This window comes from Epinephelus lanceolatus, chromosome 6 (genome assembly GCF_041903045.1).
Source record: "Epinephelus lanceolatus isolate andai-2023 chromosome 6, ASM4190304v1, whole genome shotgun sequence".
Taxonomy (NCBI): Eukaryota; Metazoa; Chordata; class Actinopteri; order Perciformes; family Serranidae; genus Epinephelus; species Epinephelus lanceolatus.
In genome coordinates this window covers 29,303,412-29,317,692 of record NC_135739.1, presented here as the reverse complement: position 1 = coordinate 29,317,692, position 14,281 = coordinate 29,303,412, and the positions used below count along the sequence as shown (strand labels likewise).

Below are 14,281 nucleotides of genomic sequence, written 5' to 3'. Positions count from 1 at the left end.
TTTAAGTTTTCCTAACAAACACAATGAGGAGGGGAGACTAAATCATACCAACATGTGGTGACACAGCAGGGATAGCATTCAATGACAAAAGTTGATCTACAAGAGAATACATATTTGAAAGCCATACAGAGTGCCTGTAAGCCTTACTGCATTATATTCCATAATATCTTATATCTTTAACTGGCACCTTTATTTTTTGTTTTCATTTCCCTTTTCATAAAAATTCACCAGAATGCAGGAAATGAAGTAATTAAAGCTCAAAATTTCAGAGGGAAGTACCCCTTAACACCCCCCATGATTATCTCAAAGTACTGAAAGCAATCAGATAATCAAGTTCAAAACAGGCAGCGCAGCCCCTCTGTATTTTAATTGTGCACACAGGGATGACGAAGCTCGAGCAGTAATCTCAAACTGGAACTCGCCTTGCTATAATGCACGTGATTAGCATAAAGCTGTACTTAAAGGTCAACTAATTCACAGGCCTCTGTAATGCAGATTATGACATTAAAGTATGTAGCACTAAGGAAGTGAGACATGCATAATGATTAGAAGACCTCACCTTCGGTACGGGTCAAGCACTTCAGTGAGGGTCTCCGCTAAAGTGTCCTCAAGCAACACGACCTTCATCCAGCTCCGGGGCCACTGACATGTTTCTGACCTTGTGCTCAGGATGTGCACCATAAACAATAATTAAATAAAATGGCTATGGCAAGATGATAATTACAGATAAATGGCCCCCTCTTGTGGTAATTATGTAGTAATGCAGTAGTTCATCAGACCCTGACATACTGCTCTTATCACCCACTAAAACAGAGATCTGATGACGATCATAGATTCTTTTCCTTGAATAAAAGATAAACTAAAACAGTGATTCTAAAGAGACTTTGATGTGGAGATGAGATCGATGAGAAGACAGGATTATGTTTGAAATCAATCTCACACTTAGTGGTGAAAGGAGAGATAAACCTTCCCCGCTGCCACACACTTGATAAAAACAGGGATACAATGCAGAATTTACTCGATATACACCTGCTGTTCTTCAAATCTGTGCATGGGACTTAGTTAGAAGGGTTCTTTAATCATTACAAGTACACAAGATGTAAAAGACAAGAAAAATAAGTGATCCATCCGGTCACTTATGTTGTTGTCTCCATGTTTCAATTAAGCATCTCTGTGATTTTCTTAATCACGCCAAGGCACTACTCATGCAAAACCACTTGAAAGAAAAGCTGCGACAAAATTTCCAGCAGTATCGGCCTTTTAATAACAACAATAAAAACAGTCCAGAAACAGTTGTGGTTTTAGCCAAAGCAAGCATGTACAGTAGTAGGCCAGTAGAAGTACAATAAAATCTGTAAATACATATAAGTGAATATAACAACAAAATCTAGGTTGGACAGAAGATTTATTCAAAATAGCTGAGGTCCACTTGTTTCTCTGTAACTACGACTTCCTGCACCTTTGTTAATGCGTCCATGTGAAGCAGGAGGGCCCCGGCACTATAAAGTCAACGAGGAGAAAGAGCTTGGCCAAAGTCCAAAAAAAAAAAAAAAAAAAAATCGGTGGTCCTCACATCAGCAGCTAGCTGTACAGCCGAACATGAAATTCACTCACCAGCATGAGAAACTGTTTCCAACTCAAATCAATGGATTCAGATGTAAAGTCAAACGATGGCTTTCAGCTGAAAAGGCAGGAAAATGCTTGTGCAAAACCTATCGTAAGAATGTGATCACAGCAAAACAAACAAACAAAAGAAATGTGGTTGAAAAACTGGAATTTTAGTAAGAAATTATTTGGAGTAATGTGTCAATAACCTGATACTTTAAACCAAAAAACGAACAAGAAAATTATATCCCTGTTTCAAGCCACAGCCAACATGTGCCATCAGCCTGTACGGTGCTGAGTCTCCACTCTACGAGGCAGCCAGGAAGAATACATGATCAGTACATTCAGTTGATATTCTAGACTCTTCATTGAATAGGCCTCTAACCGTGCAAATATCTGTAGTCCAGGAGAAGGAAACCAACTCAAACCTTCAAGTTTTAAGTGAACAGTTGGTCCACTGAATCGAAACATCCTAACTTTAATAAACATGTTAGAAAACAAGCATATAACTGTAAGCATGAAACTGCTGCAAAAGTCCAGCATGAAATGCATAAAGTGATGCTAAAACATCTTAAAATGTCATTCTGGGTAAAATGGCCATCTGGGAGGTAAGGCCACGCCATTTGGGATGGGAGGTCCATCCCATTGGTCCAGGCTGGTCCAACACCTGCGTCCTTAGTCCAAGTCAGAGCTCCCTTGTGTCCTTGACGGACCATTTGGTTGAAATCCACTGGGAAATGTAAATGTAGAATGCAAAAACAACCTGATGGGTACGGGTCCAGCATTTCTGTGGGTCAGTAGGGGGCCACATCAGTAGTTCTTTGCAAGTAAAAATCTGCTTAGCTACAGACTGTTATTGAACTCCAAAAGTAACCAAAAGTCCAGTAACCAAAAGTGAGCAGCCACTGTGTTGTTTGGGCTTCCTGGAATACCAATGGCCAGGTTGTGTTAGCTTATGTACCGGGCTGTCAGTGACACAGGCCGCCTGACAGGCTTGGACAGACTGTCTCATGTAACCAGGTGAGCAGTCAGTGAGTGAAAGGAACCATTATACAGTCATTCAGTCGTTGAGGCGACAGTCGCACAGCTCCTTGTGGATTCTCTTGCGGATGCGAGGCATGTCCTCTTGACTGAACAGCAGGGGCTGCTTCACAGAGAGACAGCGGCAGTACTGACAGACCAAGACAGAAAGAAAAGACAGTGAGGAAAATGATTCACAACTGCAGCTAGGTTGCCATATAAAACACGGACATTGACAGAAGCTTCTCTCCAGCGTCTTTCGCTACCTTGGAGACTGAGTAATGATCACATTTGTGTAGAATCCTGGGGCAGGAAAGACACACTGGAGACACAGCTGTACTTTATTTCTTTTTCTGAGACATATAAAGCAAAGAGAGGGGGCAGACAGGGACAGGAGACGAGGAAAAGGAATAAAGGAAAGGGTGATGAACAAAGGACAGCGGTGTAGAGGGGAAAGAAAAATGTCTCACCTCGAGGACAAAAACTCCACAGTCGCTGTCATTTTTCTGCTGAGGAATACCCTGAGGAGTCAACAAGTCACAGTCACACAGGGGACAAAAGCTGTCATAGTTACAGCATCTGGACTGAGATGTCTCTTTATGTATGTATTAACCATACATTCATACAACTAAATTATATGTTGGACTTTGCAATGAAAGAAAGAGTTTCTAGGAAAAAGAATAAGAGCAGTAACCTGATTACTGTTATGAGTTTATATGGTAACCAGACATAACTCCTGAGTCCAACAACGGCAATAAGGACAACAAGTTCACTCATTTGTATTAATAAACAGTGATTTCCGTGTCCTGCAGCTATGTTACAATTATTTGGGCACCTTTAACAGATATTTTAGTTGTGGAATTTACATTATAGGTGAGCTCAACATAAGCATAAAGGGTTACCTTGATGATGGTGATCTTCCAGCCTTTCAGGAAAGCTGTCTGTTGCTTCTCTCTGGCTTCAGACTGAAGGTACTTCATAATGTTCTGACAGGGAAACACACACACACACACACACACACACACACACACACACACACAGGACAGCGTTATACTACAGAGGAAATAGTGCCAAGGACTAGCATTATCCCAGCAGCACAAATTTCCACATTTCTACTGTGACACATGATGAATACATTTATCAAACAGTTTCAGCACATTTTAATTTTAATTGAGTGTTGGAATAGTTATAAGGAAGAGAAAGTGGAGGGTAAGGACAGCTGAAGGAGACACTCCTCAGTCTATGAAGCAGATGGTGAGAATATGAGCTAAATTTAAACATGACATGTCTGGTTTGGTGTCAGACTGTTCACCATATCTTTAACTACATGCCAGCCTACCCACACTGATGGACTGCATGATGGTTTCTGCTTGTTAGGGGGTCGGACTGTAAGGGATGGTATCCAATCTGGTTGATAGTTTCATCCTTTCATTTCACAAAAACTTTCCCATAATAAATACTGATGAAATTTCAGTTTGTACAGCTGTCACATATGCTACATATAAGCAAGTATGCAGACAATTAATGATTATCAAACCAAGGTTATTATGGAAAACAAAACTAAATTTGGAATAAGAACATTTGTGTTAAGTGAAATAAAAATAAAAACTAGACTTTAGGGAAAAACAAAAACTTTCTGAATTAATATTGGGTACTTACAAAACTAAATAAAACAAAGCAAATTAAAACAAAACAAAATACAATAGAATTAAATTAAATACAGAAAATGCATAGACTGTATGAGATGTTTTTAGCATAGTAGTATTAGTATTAGGACTAAAGTCAAAGCTGTTTTGCAACATTTGTGTTCAAGTAATTTTGACGAAACACAACAAGCTGGCCAGAGATTTGTCTTTCAAGCATTAATCCACAAATTAATGTTTTAAAGTATCAATTATCAAATCTAAACAATTAAAGTTTGTTCTGCTTCATTACAGCGATGTGATGAAAAATCTGAATTTCTAGAAAAATTGCTGCAACTTCTGACTATCTGCTATTACTGACATCAAATTGTGAAAACTTTTTATCTCATCTCATGTAGCCTCTTTCCAGGAATAAATGGTTCAATAATGTATCAGAGCAGAGAGCTGGACTGCTTGTTTGTTCTGCAGAGATTCGAAATCACCAAAAAAAAATCTGAAACAATGAGGTACGACCCCAAAGACATCAACATGCACGGAGGCACTCACATCTGTGGTGTGTCTGAAGACGATGCCTTGGCTGTCATAGTAACTGATGGTTTTGGTTGCCATGGTGACCGTGATGAGAGACCAGTGGATTTCTAAATGTATGGGAAATAGCAGCAGCCACTTGGAGAACAGGTCAACCTGAAATAATCCCACAAATGAACACAGACACAAATTAGATATCTGGGATACTAAACGTTGCAGGTGTCTATTACGGTCAGATTATCAGACAATACCTGGTTTATATGTGACCTACAGGACAAACAGGTTTTTCAGCATTTCTCTTTGACACCAGATAACTTTCCGACCTCATTTACTGGCACGGCTGAACAGCAAGGTGGTTGGAAACGGTGATTTCAAAAATGACTGATCATATTTCATGGCATACTTTTACTTTATGTTGTTCGCTAACTAAATGTGAACTGTGGTTGCCAACAGTGGCAACCAGACCACCGTAAAAAAGGGCTGACATTGAAATCTAGTGTCCTGCAGCACCTGAGAAACAGCTGCTGTCAAGCCTCGAGTCAGAGAGGCAAATTAAAAACCAGAAATAAAACAGTGACATTAAAGTTCAGCTATTAGCAATGCTGTCAAAACAACTGAGAAATGCTAAAACTCCAAACCGTGTCATCTTTCTACTTACTTTCTTAGTCCATCTCTTTACGCCTTCGTAACCCTTGGCAACCAGCTGCTTGTGGAAAAAGCTGTTGAAGAAATGAACCTGAGAGAGAAATAAAAACAATGCATTACACAGTCAAAATTTAATTTATTATTTAGTAAATACAACATGTCTAAGATTCTTAAATCAATTCTTCAATTTCTTAACTCCTACAGTGACCCTTTTTATATTTAATAAATCCTATTATATAGCCTCTTTTCTTATGTTAAGCATACAACCACCATCATATACCTTGTGTTGTGTTGCCTCCATGATGAGCTCTCCATACATGTTGATAATCTAAACAGACAATAGAACAAAGTTCCAGTATTAGAGTATTCAAACAACTTCGACTTTTTGCTCTTCTGGCTGCTCAACCCTTTGTCCTTTTTTACCTGGTCATTAAGCCAGTTCTGCTCCTCCAGCGTACCCAGGTCCTCCAGGCTCAGAGTGTGTTTGTTATATGTCACCATGAAGCCCGCGACAGGAGCAGAGGCCAGTGCCGCCCTGTACCGAGTCATCTCCCCTTTGATGTCCAGTCCCCTAAAACAACAAGCGGAGAAATGCAGTAGAAATTTTAGACAAACCTCTGAAGTGTTTATTGTACTGGCAAGGACATTACAAAGAACACGACTCAGATAAGAGATGCCACAAGGTCAGAGATAAAAAATAACAATCCAAACTAGAACTGCAAGCAGTTATGAACGGGGGCCAAGCCCCCCCCGTGCGACTCGGTCCCGCGTCCCACGGAGCCCATGGAAGTTGTCCCCGAAGGACGACGGGCTCTGGGCGAGCGCAGGTTTATGAATATGTCATTTAAAATGCGGAAGTTACAGGCAAAACTGCCTTTGCATCGGTTATAGCGCCACCTATAGACCGATTTGCGACGAATTTGGCACAAAGCCTCTGGATGACCTCGGGAATCAGTGACTTAAGTTTGATGTTGAAAGCATCTACTTTGAGCGAAATATGAAACAATGTGTGTTTTTTAGCTAGCAAAAAAGATTGGTTGGTTGTAACAAGCGCATTTTTGGAGTGCCAAAATTCTTTTGATAACTTTTCATCTGACACATCTGGAGATTCTATGTGCAAAGTTTCAGGCAGGTGGCACTTAAAATGTAGGCGGAGATCGAAAAAGTAGGTTTTGGACATGTGGCGAATTAGCAAAGAGAATGTGCAGCAGAAGTGGGCGGGGCCTGTGTCAGAAAACCCAGCTCTATCCAGGGAACACATGGATATAATGTTTGTGATAGTGTCATTTAAAATGTGTAAGTTGCAAGCAAAAACGCGTTTGCATCCGTTATAGTGCCACCTAGTGGAGTACATGTGCAATTTTCGGTACGGAAGATCTGTGTCCTATTGTATATGTACCCTTAAAATTTCAAAGCCCTCAGCATAATAGTTTGGCTGAAATTAATGTTTATTGTTTATCTTGTAATAAGCCACGCCCACACTGACCAGTCATGACCACCTTCAAGACATGACCTCAGAATTGGCCCTACATCATACCAACCGAATTTCGTAGAAATTGGTGCAGCCGTTCAAGAGATATAAACTTACCACATTTGTAGCGCCCCCTAGTTGCCAAAATTTGCCAAATTCGGCTAATACCCTCACAGTCTTATGCCAACCAATGATCTCAAACTTGGTGTTAATAGCATTTAGTTTGACCAAGATATCCAACAGTTTGCATTTTTATAGCTAGCTATAGAAGTTTGTTTGTTAATAATTTGCGCATTTTTTGACCGAATAAAATTCTTTTGATAACTTTAGATCAGGTCCAGTAGAAGAGTGTATATGTCAAGTTTCACGCAGATTGGACAAAATCCCAAGGAGAAGTTCGAAAAAGTAGGTTTTCCAGTTTTTTGCGATTTTGCAAAAAAACTTCCTAGGCACAAGTGGGCGTGGCCTATGGCAAAGTAATTCAGCTCTATTCAGGGAAGCTGGGGATACAAGATTTTTGAATGTGCGACATACGGTGTGGGAGCTATAGGCAAAAATGCATTGGCCTAGGTTATAGCGCCTCCTGCAGGCAGATATACACAGTTTTTTGCGTCTGAGGTACGTGCAGGGGTCTGGACCACCCCTCCAAATTGCAACGCCCTCCCTTGCACGGTTTAGCCTGCAGCACCACTTTTACCTACGGAAGAATAAAAATAAAAATCTTTACAAAAACAATAGGGTTCCTAGCACCGCTGGTCCTAGGAAACGCGTCTGCTTGCATACGCGTTTCCTCGGCCCCTCGGGCTTGGCCCCCTAATAAAGGAAGATCGGAGTTTTTAATGGAAAATAAACAGCTAGAGTGTGATGTTTATTCAGGCGGCCCTGCTTCCACACAGATTCTTCTGGTCGCTGTTTTAACATTAGAATGATCTGACGACTGCCCTTTGACATACAGTACAGGCCAAAAGTTTGGACACACCTTCTCATTCAATGCGTTTTCTTTATTTTCATGACTATTTACATTGTAGATTCTCACTGAAGGCATCAAAACTATGAATGAACACATGTGGAGTTATGTACTTAACAAAAAAAGGTGAAATAACTGAAAACATGTTTTATATTCTAGTTTCTTCAAAATAGCCACCCTTTGCTCTGATTACTGCTTTGCACACTCTTGGCATTCTCTCCATGAGCTTCAAGAGGTAGTCACCTGAAATGGTTTTCCAACAGTCTTGAAGGAGTTCCCAGAGGTGTTTAGCACTTGTTGGCCCCTTTGCCTTCACTCTGCAGTCCAGCTCACCCCAAACCATCTCGATTGGGTTCAGGTCCGGTGACTGTGGAGGCCAGGTCATCTGCCGCAGCACTCCATCACTCTCCTTCTTGGTAAAATAGCCCTTACACAACCTGGAGGTGTGTTTGGGGTCATTGTCCTGTTCAAAAATAAATGACCGTCCAACTAAACGCAAACCGGATGGGATGGCATGTCGCTGCAGGATGCTGTGGTAGCCATGCTGGTTCAGTGTGCCTTTAATTTTGAATAAATCCCCAACAGTGTCACCAGCAAAACACCCCCACACCATCACACCTCCTCCTCCATGCTTCACAGTGGGAACCAGGCATGTGGAATCCATCCGTTCACCTTTTCTGCGTCTCACAAAGACACGGCGGTTGGAACCAAAGATCTCAAATTTGGACTCATCAGACCAAAGCACAGATTTCCACTGGTCTAATGTCCATTCCTTGTGTTTCTTGGCCCAAACAAATCTCTTCTGCTTGTTGCCTCTCCTTAGCAGTGGTTTCCTAGCAGCTATTTGACCATGAAGGCCTGATTGGCGCAGTCTCCTCTTAACAGTTGTTCTAGAGATGGGTGTGCTGCTAGAACTCTGTGTGGCATTCATCTGGTCTCTGATCTGAGCTGCTGTTAACTTGCGATTTCTGAGGCTGGTGACTCGGATGAACTTATCCTCAGAAGCAGAGGTGACTCTTGGTCTTCCTTTCCTGGGTCGGTCCTCATGTGTGCCAGTTTCGTTGTAGCGCTTGATGGTTTTTGCGACTCCACTTGGGGACACATTTAAAGTTTTTGCAATTTTCCAGACTGACTGACCTTCATTTCTTAAAGTAATGATGGCCACTCGTTTTTCTTTAGTTAGCTGATTGGTTCTTGCCATAATATGAATTTTAACAGTTGTCCAATAGGGCTGTCGGCTGTGTATTAACCTGACTTCTGCACAACACAACTGATGGTCCCAACCCCATTGATAAAGCAAGAAATTCCACTAATTAACCCTGATAAGGCACACCTGTGAAGTGGAAACCATTTCAGGTGACTACCTCTTGAAGCTCATGGAGAGAATGCCAAGAGTGTGCAAAGCAGTAATCAGAGCAAAGGGTGGCTATTTTGAAGAAACTAGAATATAAAACATGTTTTCAGTTATTTCACCTTTTTTTGTTAAGTACATAACTCCACGTGTTCATTCATAGTTTTGATGCCTTCAGTGAGAATCTACAATGTAAATAGTCATGAAAATAAAGAAAACGCATTGAATGAGAAGGTGTGTCCAAACTTTTGGCCTGTACTGTAACATGACATATTTACTGTAAATAACACACAATGTCATGTGATCATAACAGTAAATAATTCCCAGCACACAGTAAACGATGCATTATTGGCTAACTGTCCATGTTTCAGTGACCATATTCTGATCAGCTGAAAGCATCTGATGCTGTTTGCATGAACTGTTTCCCCTGTATGACTGGGTTAATGTGTGGTTGAGGCTTAGTGCAGAAACATACAGATAAAACCTCAAGCATTCAAGCAGACCGTGTGTGTGTGTGCATGTGTGTGCGTGGAGACTTACTTGTTGCTGAGGTCAGAGTTGCCGTTCTTCTTCAGGTATTCCAGGACATCAGTCTCACTGAGAGGAATGAAACTGCCATACTTCATGTAGAAACTCTCCAAAAACTCTGAAAGAGAGGACGTCATTGTCACTGAATCTTATGATCTGTTAGCTAAATATTATAGACAAGTTCTTGTTTGGAGGATAAGCATTTTGGTTTTCTCTGGCATTAAAAGCCAAACTCATAATATTGATTCTGAGTCCATTGCTGCTCATGTGTTCAGGCCTGTGAGCTAAATAATTGCTTGTTTGTGTCAAAGCTGCAGGCCTGTTTATTACTTGTAAACATTAGTGATGCCTTTAAGATGTTGCTCCTGGACAAAAACACAAACATTTATTTTAAGAGAACAGAAAAATTCTATCCCTATTTCTGATTGCTGAATATCTTATGTGAGCCAGGGTTGAGCTTAAATCAGGTCTCTCCTGAGAGCGAAAATATTTCTTGGACTTCTGGACACCAGCTAAGAAACTGTCTCGACAAAAAATTATCATGGAAGAGGCCACATTTTATGAATGTCATATGATAGAAAAAGTGCTACCCTCGGCACTTTCTTCTTTCAGTTTGTGCGTAAAAAGATAAATGATTTACCATGCCTCATATATTAACTGAGAACACATCTTACCGTGGATCATTTCTGTAAGCTGCTCCAGGTTTTCTGAGTCCTGCTTTTCCCCATCCATCTCTTGTCCGTTTGTTTTTTCAGACTGTTCTTTGCCCCTCGCTTCTTCCATCCCCTCCCAGGTTCCAGGCTGACAGTACAGCCTGTGGTCTCTTAATGCCCAGCTGTGCTGCACGCTGTTCACTGTGATGGGGCCCTGGAATGGAGGAGCAACCAAATGAGATGTTTCCACCTCCATAAGTGTGGAGCTGTGGTCAGCATTTGTTGGTGCGGTTACATTTCCGTTGGAAAGAGTTACTGGCACAGACACTGAGTCGGTTCGGTCAGGAGTTTTGTCCACCTGCATCTCAGAGTCCAGATCGTGGGGAGATCCTGACCTCGAGGGAGGACCTGACAGCCCCCTGATAGAAATTAGTCCATTTTTCATTTCACTCATAATTATGTCACCATCCTTCGCCTCATCTGCAGGTTCGCTGTCACTCAGGTTTACAGTGTCTCCATTTCCAAATGTTGATTTAACTGAGCTGGGGTCAGTCCACTCTCCATGGTCCATCTTTGCATCTTTGTTTTGCCCCTGCTTCTGCACAAACACTAATGGAGCTGGCGCATCGATTTTAGAACTGATGACAACACCACCTAAACCTCCCCTCTTTATTCCACCCTCTATTTTAAATTTTGACGCAGGCGTAGCTCCTATAATTCCCCTCCCTCCACTACCTCCTCTCCCTCTTAATAGTAGTGCTCCCCTGCCTGCCATTCCGGACAATATCATCTCCACATTCCTGCAATCACCACCGCCTTTCCCCCCTGTCCCTTCCAACATGTCCTCCTTTTTCTGCACATCCTTTCTCTCTGGAGCAACATAGTTCCTTATTGGTCCATCCTGCAGGGAGTCTCTGACAGAGGGAGCAACAGACGTTTGTGACAGAGTATCAGCCACCACTACAGTCTTTTGCACCTTTTCATGTCCGTCATCTTCATCCTCTGCTTCCTCTACCTTCTCCTTGGTCAAATCAAAGCACCTGACACGTGTCAGCTGGCCATCCACTTTCCTTTTTGGGGTGTCCCCGAGGTCCCTAATGGCCCCCCTCCCTCTCGCCCTTGCCCTCCCTCTCCCCCTTCCTCTGCCTGAGGTTCTGACATCATGTCCTGTACTGTTGGGACCACAGCAGTCACAGGCTTTGGGTGTCCTCTTCCTACCTGAAGTACGGCCATTGACAGGGCCCTGAACAGCGGCAGGTGTGTGTGTAGAGGGCCAGGCTGATGCTGGGGTTGAGTCAGGAGTAAGTGCTTTTCCTGTGGTTACAAGGGTGGGCTCAGGATCAGCAGGAGTTGGAGTAGAGGGCTGGGTCAAGTCTGAGTTGGAAGTAATGTCTTTGGTGAGGAGTTTGGCAGGGTTCTGGGTTAGGTCCTGATCTGTATTATCTCCAGTGGGAGGCACTAGAGGTGGGGCTGCTTGCAGAGGAGGTGCTGTAGCAGTAACAGTTAGATGAGGGGATGCTGATGGTGTTGTTGTCATTGGGGATGCAGAGCCGCTGTGAACCATGACGTCCTCCTTTGGCTCTTCAACCCCATCCCCAACACCCCCTCTCCACACTCCTGTACCCTCCTTCCCCGTTTGGTCCTGAATTTTACGTGTTGTGTTTTAATTTTTGCTTCCTTGGTCTTTACTCTGATGCTTCCTTTCAGGTATTCTTCTGTGAGGTTCTGTTGCTGTGCAGAGAAGAAGTCGTTCTCAAGCCTTTCCCACCATAGAGGTAAGTGACTAGACAGTAGACTAGAACATGACACTTCTTGAGTTTTCCTCAGTGATGGGTAGACCCTGTATGGAATAGTAACACCACCATGATCTCCTAAATCTGGCAAGAAAAGATGGAAACAGAGAGAGGACAAGAGCCAGTGAAAGAAATGTTAGCAAACTCTTCTCAATATACACTGATCAGCCACAACATTGAAACTGGTTATAGGTGAAATTACATTTATCATCTTGTTACAATGCAATGGATTCATATGGACGCCACCCACCGAAACACTACTGCAGACCAAGTACACCGCCCCGTGGCAACAGCACTCCCCGATGGCAGTGGCCCCCCAGCAGAACATTGCTCCACAACACATCACAAATACTGCTCAGGAATTGCCCGAGGAATGTGACAGAGAGCTCAAAGCGTTGACCTAGCCTCAAAATCTCCCAGATCCCATCCACAGTGGGGCCTCCTTAGATCAGACTAGGATCTGACCTGTCTAGGCATGGACACAGGACCTCTGGGGTGTTATGTGGTGTCTGGCCCTAGGGGCATTGGGAGTGGATCCATTGTGACATGTCAGTTGTGGGGTGGGGTACCCGCACCTCCCATGGACACTCGATCAGATGGGGATCTGGGGAATTTAGAGGATGTCTTGAGCTCTTTGTGACATTCCTCGGGCCATTCCTGAACACATTTCGCAGCGTGTCATGATGTATTGTCCTGCTGGGGAGTGCCATTGCCATGAGAGAGGAGGGTACCTGGTCTGCAACGGTGTATAGGTGGGGGGAGCATGTCAAGTGGCACCCACATGAATGCCAGGGCCGAAGGTTTCCCAGTAGAACATCAATGCAACTGCAGTGATGTTATTTTCAGGTAACAGGTGGATAGCTGTTCAGAAACAGTACGTGATTAACTTGTTTTGGCATGCAACTTACTCATTTTGCATTAACATATGCCGACTAAACAATATTAACTACTTAAGTGACATTTTAAGACACTCTTCTGTTTAAAGTAACGTTACTGACACTTTCCACGGAGGTGTTATTTTGATTAGAAGCTAAAATCATAGTTAGCTAACGTTAGCAGCATAGCAGCGACATTTACCTACTCTACAGCTGCAAATATTCAGTGCCCGCAGATACATCGGTCACTGGCAGCTTTGCTAGCCATCAGCATCACTGCCAATGTCTGCTAGAATTCACAGAAACAAGTAAGATATCAAGTGAAATTAAAGCTACGTTAGCTCAGGTAATGTAACACTGGGCACCGGACATGCTCACACATTTAATAATATAACCTGCCATTAGATAATCTAAGTAAGTCAAATATGACATTGCTCAAAGTTTTGTATAAGTTAGTCATTCCCTGGAAGTAGCTAAGTTAGCTAGCTGCAGCCAAAACAGGGGAAAACACAAAGCAGCGACTACACACATTTCCTCCATTTTCAGTAGGAAGTTGGAGGCGTCTATAAACAAAAAAGGAGCTGCGAGTCAGTATTTGAAGTGATGTGGAGTATGAGGCTAAAGCATGACGAAAAGCGACAAAAACATCGTTATACACTACCTTGTCTACGAAATAACAAACAGAGTTTCTTCTCACCACGATTTGAAGAAACAACTGAAGCTATTGTCGCTCGTTGATGATGTCACGGCGTCGGGCTCAGCTTCGGCTGCGTCCGTATGTTCTACGTGAGGAATCATTGAAATGTAGACAAGGTTGTAACTTATCACACAAAACAAGATACTGCATCTTTTCTTCTTAAAAAATAATTTATGTTCTATTATTTGCTAACATGCAAGCAAGTGCGTTTCAGACATATTGTAAGTGAATGGGTTTTCTGGAAAGGTAATGCCCTCATGCCCCACTAGAGGGCGCGTGAGGCTTAACTTCAGCATACCACAGGAGTCAATGAAAGTGTCGTCACTCTGGTACTGTAGGGTCCTACTCTGGATCTGCGTACTGTTTTGGGTCATATTTCAAATGTAACAGTACATTGTACAGACAGATATGTATATTTAATTTCAAAACACTGAAAATGATCATTTTAATATCATGTGTGAAATAACAGTTTCAGACATAACAAAAAAGGTACAACAAAAACTAA

General features: G+C 42.4%; 1 protein-coding gene across 4 annotated transcripts; it reads right to left on the bottom strand.

Annotated features, from left to right (window-relative positions):
* Positions 1–1,240: 1,240 nt before the first annotated feature.
* Positions 1,241–13,827, bottom strand: LOC117254426 (uncharacterized). 4 transcript variants are annotated; one of them, XM_078168928.1, is made up of 11 exons: positions 13,741–13,796; positions 12,986–13,065; positions 10,433–12,288; positions 9,771–9,876; positions 5,865–6,012; positions 5,722–5,769; positions 5,455–5,532; positions 4,815–4,952; positions 3,528–3,611; positions 3,096–3,146; positions 1,241–2,776 (listed from the first exon to the last, which is right to left on the bottom strand). In XM_078168928.1, exons 3-11 carry the CDS (start codon positions 11,973–11,975, stop codon positions 2,666–2,668), a joined length of 2,307 nt encoding a protein of 768 aa, XP_078025054.1. In that variant the 5' UTR covers positions 11,976–12,288; positions 12,986–13,065; positions 13,741–13,796; the 3' UTR covers positions 1,241–2,665. The 4 variants fall into 4 exon arrangements, with proteins under 4 accessions (XP_078025054.1, XP_033478626.1, XP_033478625.1 ...); XM_033622735.2 differs by lacking the exon at positions 12,986–13,065 and having other exon boundaries at positions 13,777–13,827; XM_033622734.2 differs by lacking the exon at positions 12,986–13,065 and having other exon boundaries at positions 13,741–13,820.
* Positions 13,828–14,281: the final 454 nt, after the last annotated feature.